At 44.6% G+C, this 10,846-nt stretch overlaps 1 protein-coding gene across 1 annotated transcript in view; it reads left to right on the top strand.

Moving 5' to 3' along the window:
• Window positions 1-7,103, top strand: part of LOC104412190 (ankyrin repeat domain-containing protein 13A-like) — a 10,940-nt gene extending 3,837 nt beyond the window's left edge. Inside the window, 11 exon segments of the mRNA XM_010022824.1 lie at window positions 1-94; window positions 516-711; window positions 1,767-1,833; window positions 2,579-2,660; window positions 2,864-2,922; window positions 3,560-3,696; window positions 4,056-4,213; window positions 4,687-4,800; window positions 5,723-5,874; window positions 6,087-6,151; window positions 6,905-7,103. The exon segment at window positions 1-94 is cut by the window's left edge and continues 21 nt beyond it. Of these exon segments, the coding sequence (XP_010021126.1) occupies window positions 1-94; window positions 516-711; window positions 1,767-1,833; window positions 2,579-2,660; window positions 2,864-2,922; window positions 3,560-3,696; window positions 4,056-4,213; window positions 4,687-4,800; window positions 5,723-5,874; window positions 6,087-6,151; window positions 6,905-7,103 (1,323 nt within the window).
• Window positions 7,104-10,846: the final 3,743 nt, after the last annotated feature.

The following is a 10,846-nucleotide window of genomic DNA, read 5'->3' as shown; positions in this document are numbered from 1 at the left end:
AGCGGCGCCAAGCTGCGTGTTGACATCACCTTACTGGGCTTTGAGAACATGAGCTGGGAGAGAGGGAGGCGCAGCTTAATCTTCAAGGGAGAAGGTAAACACTTCTGCAGGTCTGCACCGTTGATTACCATTGGGAGCCACAAGGAGAGCTCCTGATTTTGGCCAGTTGAAGCCGAGTACTGGGTTCTAGAAGAGTTTTATACGCATATTCCAGGAGTGTCTTGTAGATACTGTTCTGTGGTTTGACATAATGGCTTCATTTCTTTCCTTTGAGAATCTGAGGTCAAAATGTAGTCACAGGGCTAAAATTTGACTTCAGTCTTTTACTTAGTTTTCCCTTTTGTTCTCCTGCTCCCCAGATAAACATAATCTTGGATACAGCTCCAAGGTTGATCTCAGCTGAGTGCAAAACACAGAATTAGCATCCCCCTGGTTTGATACACAGCATATTCTCAGGTTTTCACTCTGGAATGCTGTTGCTGAGTTTTTAGATTAAGTTGTACCATTTCCAACAGACACTGGAGGTTGGGCAGAACTGATTGAGATCAATCATGATGAGAAGTTTGTTACCACGGAGCGTTTTGAGATCTCCCAGCAGATGAAGCATTTGACATTGGGATCTATGACACCTAAAAGAAGAGACGTGGAAAGACGCCTTACATCTCCCATTATTAACACGTGCCTTGATACCAGAAACATTGCTTTTGAGAGGTGAGATAGAACATTTCTCTTCAATAAACACTTCAAGATTATGGATGGTCATAGTTGGAGTAAAGCTTTAAAGACAAGCTCTTAAAAACCCTGATAATAAAAACTCTTAGGACTAGAGCTGAAATGACTTGAAACTTCCTATAACATTAGATAATGAACTTTGGCTTGGTCAGCTTGCCACTGTCACTTGGCAAAGAGTTTCCAGCTGAAAGAAGTGATGTGCAGAGAACTTCCGATTTATTGTATTAGTGGGATCAATGTTAATGTCTCATTACAAGTCTGCATTTCACCCAAATCTGTGTATATAGTGCTGGAACTAACAGTGAGGAACCTGCATCTTGTAGCTAAGTCAGTCAAATCTCACATTAATACTGCAAAAAGATGTGTAGAGTGTGTTCTTGCCACAGACCCACATTTGTCTTCCTTGTTTACTACGTGCTTTTATCCCAGTACCTGTCAGGTAGTTCAAACAACCCTTTTTATGAAGCTCCTTTTGCAGTGCTCTGTGGTGCAGTAAACCACTGCCATCATCATAAAAAACATGTGTCTGCAAAGTGAGATGTCTAATTCCAGCATTTCTCCTGAATATTTAGTACCCTTCCAAAGGTACCCTCCCAGAGCTAGTCCCTGTGATGTTCACTGAGCCTTAGGAACTGCAGCATCTACACATCCAGAAACTTGGTTTTCTTAGACAGAAGCATTTCCACTATCCAGTTCCACAAATTGCAGTGAGAAGTTACTTTTTGAAATTAAACTATATGTTTAATTATAATTGGGTAAGTTTTTAGGCTGCCCTCCTCTGTGGCTCAGGTATCCACGTCTCAATCTAAGATCTCTGTCAGAGCCTTTGTGCTTTGGCCATGGACTGAGTAAGCAGAAGCAGCGTGACTTCCTCAGCCCTGGTACACGTGTGTGAGGGCAGGTCATGCTGTGCTTTTGTCTGGGGTTAATAAATAGTTTATCAAATGTTGTTTGAAATCAGCTTTAGCAAAGCAGGCTGGGGGTTGTGTAAAGATGCTACTGTACAGACACTTGTGGTGTTCCCTTTTTGTCAGAACCACATCTGGATTCTGGGTATGGAGGACAGAAAAAGCAGAAGGTGTGAATGGTTATGAAGCAAAGGTAAAGCCCATTCTGTCCTATTAAGAGGTGTTACAGACAACTTCAGTGTGATCATGTTTTGCCTTTATTTCCTGAATATTTCAGGTCTTAAACTTCCCACCAAGAGCTTTACTGTCTTGCCAGAAGAACTGGGCAGGAGTGAGTTGGACACGGGGTTCATTAGTGTTCCTGCAGAATTAAACTCTCACTAAATGTCATTTGAAAGGCCTTACAAGTGCCTTCTGTTCAGAAATAGCTTTCTCTGACTTCCCTTCCCTGTTCTTTCTTAACATCTTTGCCCAGGTTGGGATTCTCCACAGCAGGCTTGGACATGCCTGTCTAGTTTTGAGGTTTGTTTAGTTAGTTACCAAAAAAGTGTGTGAATCTTGTGTAAACTGAAAGGGGGACTTCTGTTGCTGTCAAAGGTGATGACCAAGCTCCTGCACTGTTCCTTTGGCACAGATGCTTGTGAGATTAACATTGTGGTGCATCGTTTGCAGGGTTTCTTGCTTTATCAGCTTGCCCAGCAGGTGGCATGTGCTTTCAGCCTTAGCATAGGTCTGCCAAGAACATACTGTGGGGGATTTCCATTATAGCAAAGCAAACAGAAAGGTCGAGTGCAGCATTTCCTGTTGATCACCAGTACGTTAAAAGATCTTTTCCAATGAGAGGCAGATCCACGCTGCTTTATTCTCTCTATGTGGTGTTTTACTAGAGAGCTCTCTTTTTAACCTGTGGCTTTTTGATCTTTGTCCGTGTACTTAAGGTCTACATGGCAAACAATGTGAATGTGGTCACCAAAATCCGCACAGAACACTTAACAGAGGAGGAGAAGAAAAGATACAAAGGTAGTTTTCCTATAGGATAACTGGGAATAAGTAGAACCTTTTAGCTCTGATTCTGTCTCTCTGTGACTGCAGGGCTGGGCAGATAGACAAGGGAAATACTTATCTTGCTGGCTTTGTCCTGCTTTACTTTCACATGTTGTGAGTCTGTTTTATTGCTAATTAGTAGTAATAGATTATTTTTGTTTCCCTGCTGTTATTTGAAGCTGACAGGAACCCCCTGGAGTCATTTCTGGGTACAGTGGAGCATGAGTATGGTGTTCAGGTGAGTGTTGAAACAGGGCCCTGCAGCGCAGAGATCTGTGCCAGTAGGAATTCTAAGTGTGTGGAATCGCCTCTTGTTTCCTTAGTTTGGCAGGAATTTTGCTTATGAGGTCTAAACTTTCCCTGAGGATGTTTTTGTTTGTTTTAAGCCCTCAAGTGTTCTGTATAAGCAGCAGATACCCCCTTCTGAACACTCTAGTGGAAAACACACAATAAATCCATTAGTGCAGCAAGGGCTGAGATATGAGCGGTGGCAGTAAAGCTGAGCGAGCAGAGATCTCAGTGACAACCCCTGAGTAATCTGGGAAGAAGAGCCCGTTTGTTTCAAATACCCCATCAAAGTTTTGCCTTTAATAAGGGATTTGGAGCCTAGAAATGCTGTAGCTTGTGTGTGCAGTTCTGGTTGGGTTTTAGCTTTAAAGTATTTAAGTGGATTTTTCATGTCTCTAAAATGCATAGAGGTCTTTACACTCAGTAGAAAGCAGTCTGAATTGGTGTGCTTGGATTTATGGCTATTACTGGTGTCTTAAAATGGAGAATGAGTTAATTCACAAGAGGTAACTTAAACATTTGTTGCAGAAGCCACTGTCTATTTGTTCCATACTTCTAGATTGGGTTGTTTTTTCCCTCTCTTATAGAGTACAACCAAGACAACAGAGTATGCTGCAGCCAACAATCCTACTGCTATTACTCTGGAGGAATACTTTGACCCAGAATTTGATCTGAGAGGTCGAGACATAGGAAGACCAAAAGAAGTCACCATCCGAACGCAGAAGTGAGACATAAAGTTTAAACTATTTCTAGTTTCTCTTCTCAGTCACCTAATCTCTGGAAACCACAAATATCCACTGTGGTTTTCCCCGGCTTTCCAAATTAGTCAAAAGAGGGATCTTGGAGTATTCAGCCATAGTCTAATTCTTCCTCCACTAAGTTAAAGAAAACAGTTGGGCTAGTGTTGTAACTTGTTAGTAGCCCTCCTTTGCTTTTGGTCTGACCAGGAATGTGGTTTGGTTTCTCAGAGCAGTCACTGTTCTCACTCTGAAGTGTGTGAAGCAGGTGGCAGAGCTGCATTTTGCTTTGCATCTATTCCTAAACTATAAACTTAGGATGGTTTTATGCAACTTTCTCTTTAAGATTTAAAGCAACCTTGTGGATGAGTGAAGAGTTTCCCTTGTCTCTTATGGAACAAGTCACTCCAATCATTGATCTGATGGCCAGAACTAGTGCTCATTTTGCCAGACTTCGGGATTTCATCACTCTGGAGTTTCCACCGGGATTTCCTGTTAAAATTGGTAAAATTTAGCAATTTTTTGGGTAGCATCTTCCGTTTCCAGTCTTCCTATTGGATTTGCAGTATATATTTACAAAACTCATGTTAGTTTTTTACTAGTTATCTCGCTGATATCTAGAACTGAGAACCCAGATGTACATTGTCTTGTATATCTGGGGTCATTGCATCCAAATCCTGAATGACCAGAAGTATCACTGTAAAGACAGCATCATTTCAGGAAGAATGAGCAGTTTCTAGCCCTTTCCTCTTAGTTCAGTGCCTTAGATTTGGCAAATCTTATTGTAAAATAAGACATTGAGAGAGAATAACTAAGGGCAACTTCTTGAAGTGAGTTGCTATATACTTTTCGTTATAGGATGCTACTATAGGCTATATGTATATATGTTGGGGACTGCATTCAGTAAATGTGGCTGTAGGTGTGGAGTGAATGAGGAAATTCCCTGTTTGACAGAAATCTTGTGCTCTTTCTTACAGAAATCCCCCTGTTTCACGTGCTGAATGCCCGGATTACCTTTGAGAATGTCAATGGCTGCAGGACAGCTGACAGACCCTCATCACAAGTGGCTGGGGGTGCACTGAATGAGTCAGGTGAGGGGTGGGAAGATGCAGTGATTGCCTCTTTTTACCTTCCTGTCAGTGGGATGCACAAGAGAGAGAGGTGGGTTAACTGCAGAGGTGAAACATTCACAGGTAAGAGGAAGCTGGAGTGTGTGATCCTGATCATACTGACCAGTTCTGCCCCTTCCATGTCTACCTGCCTAAACTGAGCTCGAGCAAGCTTCCCCAAGTATTCTGAGGTCTAAATTCTGGTGCAAGCTATTGCTGGCTAGGTCTGCATGCTCCTTCAGGAAAGAGGGGGTTACGTTTGAGTAGGATGCTCCTGACCAGTGATACTCTGTCCTATGAGCTGCTGTAGACTCGTTCATAAGGAGTAACCTCAGAAGAGTCACTGTCGTATTTATCTTTTGCAACCTTTTTAATCCTCCATCTGGTTTTGTCAGAGTTCAGCCACCTCAGAGCTCTGCTGCCCACTGGTTGTGTTTCTATCACTTGCCAGCATCCTAAAGAAAGGCTCTACATTCTGTCTTGCTGTGTGCTTGTTTGCCACAGAAGCCTTTCAAAGGCTGTTGGTGTATTTAACCAAGTGGTTCCTCTGAATTTTTGGAGTTAACTTAATCATAGAATGGTTTGGGTTGGAACGGACCTTAAGATCATCTAGTTCCAACCCCCCTGCCATGAGCAGGGACACCACACACTAAACTATGTTGCCCAAGGCTCTGTCCAGCCTGGCCTTGAACACCTCCAGGGTTGGAGCATTCACAACTTCCTTGGGCAACCTATTCCAGTGCCTCACCACCCTCACTGTGAAGAACTTCTTCCTTATATCTGACCTAAACTTCCCCTGTTTAAGTTTAAACCCATTACCCCTTGTCCTACCACTAGAGTCAAACAAGTCACACCTTGTAAAAATAGACTATGCCATGTTTGTAACTCTGTTTGGCTTCTGCAGGTGCTAATTTTGAGGTTGACCAGTCGGTGTTTGAGATCCCCAAATCTTACCATGTCCAGGATGACAGCAGGAGCATACATGTGCAGGATGAAGACAATGAGATCATGCAGTTTGCCATTCAGCAGAGCTTGTTGGAATCTGGTGGAAATAAAGTAAGTGTGTTGTGACCTGTGCAGTGCAGAGCTGAGTTTCGATAGGGATTGTGCAAAACTTTGATTTAGACCAATGTAGGGCCTATTTTTCTAAGAACCTCAGAAGAGAAAAATACAGAAATGTATTTCAAAGAAGAAATAAGAGTGGTTTAAGAGTTACCTTTCGGTGAGTTGCAGATCCATTATGGAATGTCTGTCTTTCCCCATTGTAGGAAGGGGGGGTGCACGCCAATGGAGCCATTGCATACTCACAGGACTTCAACATACAGTATCAGAGGTAACTAATCTTTCTCCCATCGAGCAGTGCAGTGACAGAGCAGAAATACTCCCAACAGCAGCATGAGGCAATTTTGCAACTCGTGTGTGTGTAGGCAGCAGATGCACAGAACTCAAAGTCTCTTTTCTTGTGCTTCTTCTGACTTCTACTTTTCCAAGAAGCAAAGACTCTGAACTAGGCCTCCCTGGCTTATCCAGTGCAGCTCTGTAGGTCTGCTGTGGGACTGGTCTGCATGTGTAAGAGTCCTTACCCAACCAATAAACACTGTCCTTCTGTTCTGCTCTTCAAGCCGTGCATGGGGTCCCTCTGGGGTGAATGGTTAGTAGGTGCTGCACACTTCAGGGAAGCTCTTCTTGAAATCAGTGTGTAATCCTTAAAACCTTAACAACCTGTATTCAATGGACCCTTGAGAATACGCTCTGGTATCTCTGGGGTCTTCCTGCATGTGCATGCCAACAACTGCATCCTCCTGATTCTTTTGGATGTGGGAAATCATGTTGCCTTTGAACCAGGTGAGAGTGCTTTTAGAAGTTGAAAATTTGTTGGCATGTGTGAAAGATTCAAAGGAACCCTCAGAGAACAGGTTTTATGCTGGGAATTTTGTGGATGTTGGAACAACCGCTGTCTTACCCTGCTCTCTGGGGAGTGATTTTCAGGTCTGCAGTTAGAGAACAGTGGCTGGGAACGATCATGGCAGGAACTGTGAAATAGGCTCTGTCCCTCCTGCTTCTTGAAGTTCTTTCTCTCCTCCAGGGCACTGCAGGAGAGCTTTCTAACCAGCTCAGGTAACTCCCAGTGCAGCAGCCCTAGTGAGCCTTCCAGCTTTGAAAAAGACTTGCAGCTTGCCATGGAGTTGTCTGTCCGAGAGCAGGAGGAGCGGGAGAAGCAGCGTCGTGAAGAGGAGGATGCAGAGCTGCAGCAAGTCCTACAGCTTTCTCTGCTGGAGAAATAGCCCCTCAGTGACCTCCTGAAATGAGGATGACCAAATCTGCACAAAACTGAAGGCTTTCGGGGCTGTCAGGCTGAAGACCACTCCTGGATTGCTTAAGTACATGTTTCACCTGCCCTCGAGGTTGGCACCAGCAGCTACCAAAAGCTGATTTGTATTTGTTTGAGGGACTTTCAGACCGTGGGACTCTGCACGTGGCTCCCCAGCGCTGCAGTCTTGGCTCTGAAGGAAAGGTTTTTATCTCAACTTAATTTATTGAAGAGCAGATGGAAACTTTGCTTAGCATCAGGATATAGAATCGCAGCAAAGCTTGAAATCCAGGGAGTCTGGGAGGGAAACTTCATTACTTACCAAAGAAATATTCACCTGCTTAGTCATTTCTGAATAACTCAAAGCCATTGCCTGTTTCTTCCAGCTGTGGCATGGAAGAGTCTCTGTATGCATACACACACATAGGGTAGTTCTTTGTGCTGACAGATGTTTTCTGTTAGCTTTGTTTATATGTGATTCTCTCTCCTCTAGTTACTGAGATTTTTAGCATGTGCTCCTGCTTAAGAGGGATAATTTTATACTTGAACAGCTAATCCAAGCTCAAGATTAAACTAGTGCTTTCTGGAAAAAGGACAAAACAAGTAGCCAGTAAAACTAGATCCTAAACTGGGACCATTTGCCAAGTAAAGCAGCAGTTTCTGCAGTGATTCCAAACCAGCTCCTTCCCGTAGTCAGAGGGCAGCAAGAAAATCAGTGCTAGATCCAGGTGCTTCTCTGCAGTCACTCGGGGTGTGCCTGGTGTGGGTGCTAGAGTCAAACAGGAAAACAAATCAGGTGGAATTTTAACGTATCCTTAGTGGAAGGTGAGTTTTAACCTGCCATCGGAAAGGGAAGCGCGTGTTGCTTTTTAGAACTCACAGGCTCATCCTTCATGTGAAGACATCTATTTTTTTATCTGAGTATTTTTATTGATTTTAAAGGAAGCCGATAGGCCTCTGCTCCTCCAAGCGGCGGTGTAAGGGTTCACAGGTCTCTTTTAACCAGCTTTCCTCAGGTCTTTTCCTCGTATGATATATTTGTAGCTGTTTTATCTGCACTTCTGTCGGTGTTTACAGTACTCACACTGTGACTCTCAAGTGCACTCCACAAGTACACGATGTACATCCACAGGAAAGCCTTACAGTAGTGAAATGTGAGCAATATTCCTCTGTTCTGGCTGGCAGAGTGGGAAGAACCTATGGTACATATGGTCTGATCTTGCTACCTAATCCTGCACTTGTCCCTTGGGCAGAACAGGGCGGTTCTGTGTGACCAACTATTAACCAGTATAAAATCACTATAAAAAGGACTCGATCGTAACCAGGGAGATGGTTGGTGACTTGGAACCTTATTTTAAACCAATAATCCATTGTTTTACATAGCAAATGATTAAAATTCCTTCAGTGTACACTACAACTGCTTTATCTGCACAGTTTCTGCTCAGTGATCCGGCTCCCATCCAAATGGCTTGAGGGGATGGTGGGGGGAACACTGGCTTTGAGGGTGGTGGTGGCCTGAAAAGGGGATTGCTGTGACTTTCACAGCTGGAAGAAAGGGAATAAGCCTCCTCCTGAGCTCCCGGCAAAGGTGTGAACTGTGGGGTTTCCCTCCAGCAGTAAGAGTGCTGTTGCCTCTATAAAACCATCTGTCTGAGATTGAGATGCTCAATAGAGCAGTTTGTTTGTGTTGTTACGCTCCTGCTTCTTAGTCTGGGCCTGTAATTGAAAACTGGGGGGTTGGGGTTTTTCTTGGCTCTGCTTTATCTTTCTGTGGTGTTTGCATCCCTCCAGCTGCCCAGAAAGGCCGCTCCCTGAACCAGGAGCTGCTTTTCTTAAACCCCAGCTTCCCTCCGACCCTGCACGTGCAGAAAGTGTCCTCTGATCCCATGTTTGTGCTGGAGGAACAAAGATTCTGCACAACTTGCACTACACACACGAGTAGTTTATTGCTAACTCTGTAACTGGAGTTCTTTGAAATAATTACCTTTTTGTTGTCTTTTTGTACATCAAAGGGGACATTGTGCCTATGGAATTATCAAAGGTAGCTGTGGTTCAGTCTGAAACAGAGACATAATCCCTGGAACCGTGTTTCTGACATTTTCAGGCAACCTTTGAGTTCCTGGTTTGGAAACAGACGGATCTATGCCATTGAAAGGCAGCAGTAGTGGGGCTCCAGAGCTCTTCACTCATTCCTGTACCTGCCTTTGTGTAACAGGAGAGGAGCAGCAGAGTGCACAGTGTGTGCAATGTTAATGCTGTGTAAAAGCTGAGCCCAACCTCTTTTCCAAGGAAGCTCAAGGGTTTTGTAGGAAAGCAGCAGCTCAGTTACAGAAACCTGTAGTTCAGTCTATCCCTACAGGTACCTTTTGAAGTTCTTGAGATAGATGCTGTTTGTTCTTGGTTCTGAGACTTAAGCACATGGGGGTTTTTCGTGCTTTTGGACCATTTTAAGCATATGGGCTGTGCACAGCAGCAATTTGTGATGGGCTTAACGTGGAAATCCTCCTTATGCTGCCTTTTAATTCAAATTTGACTCTTCCTAACTGAACTCTTCCTTTTGGGTAAAGTCACTGGTAATTCTACCACGCTTATAGCCCTCAGGTCCCTGTTACCAGTTCCTTACTGCCAAACACCCATGAAAACAGGGGCTTCATCCAGCGCTGCTGTCCTGAGCCCGGTCAGAACGGGGAGAAGAGGGGAGGTGAGAAGGGGACAGCCTCCTCCTCCATCCAGCTCCAGAGTTAATAACAAACAGAACAGCCATGAATAAACAAGAGCCTCGGGCTGTTTACTCAGCTTTTTATTTGTACAAAGAGACAGGCAGGGAGTGAGGGATGAATGCAGACGAGCACAGTGCTCCAGGGAATGCAGGGCTGGAGCCACCCCACCAGGAACAGCGCTGGGCAGGGCCTGCAGCGGGTGAGGACGAGGGAAATCAGGGATGAGGTCTCGGAGATCAGAAAGGAAAGGCTCAGAAAGCAATAGACAGCATTACCTTGCTTCCTCACTCGTGTTTCACTGCAGTAGTTAATACCTAGGTCTGTTCTAGGCCAGCCTCCTACTGTTATTTTACTAATAGAGCATGAGCAAAGCAAATTCCCCACTGCAATCATAGAATGGTTTGGGTTGGAAGGGCCCTTCAAAGCTCGTCTAGTCCAACCCCCCTGCACTGAGCAGGGACGTCTTCAACTAGAGCAGGCTGCTCAGAACCACATCCAGCCTGGCCTGGAATGCGAGCAGGCAGCATCCCTCAAACCAAACTGAACAGAGAACACGTCAGATGCAGCACAAGGCGTTCGGGAACAGTCAACACAACCGTTCTGGAAGGCAAGTTTTAAACCACTAAATAAATTACTAGCCAGACATCCCTATGTTAAATAAGAGTTACACTTAAGAAGCAAATCCAGTTACTACTCGTAGCAGTGCAAAACAAAATAGCAGCATTCATACCAAGTGGGATTCCAGTGTCAACACCTGAATCTATTACTGAGGGGACAGGGCTGGCTGGAGCTTCAGCACAAAGAGCAGCCAGAGCCGGATCCCAGTGGTGGAAACCCCCACCTGCATCCCAGCTCCCGACTCACTGGACATGGACATTTGGTGCAAGGCTGGTTGTGGCTGTTTAGCCAGGAGTTAAAGCAAATAACATGGGGAATGACAAGCCTGTCCCCGAGTAGCTGCACCAGGAGCTGCTCCTGCTCCGAGGGGAACATGGAC

Source organism: Nestor notabilis, unplaced genomic scaffold (genome assembly GCF_000696875.1).
Source record: "Nestor notabilis isolate BGI_N333 unplaced genomic scaffold, ASM69687v1 scaffold1601, whole genome shotgun sequence".
Taxonomy (NCBI): Eukaryota; Metazoa; Chordata; class Aves; order Psittaciformes; family Psittacidae; genus Nestor; species Nestor notabilis.
The sequence above is the reverse complement of the archived record's forward strand: the minus strand, read 5'-3'. Positions and strand labels throughout refer to the sequence as shown.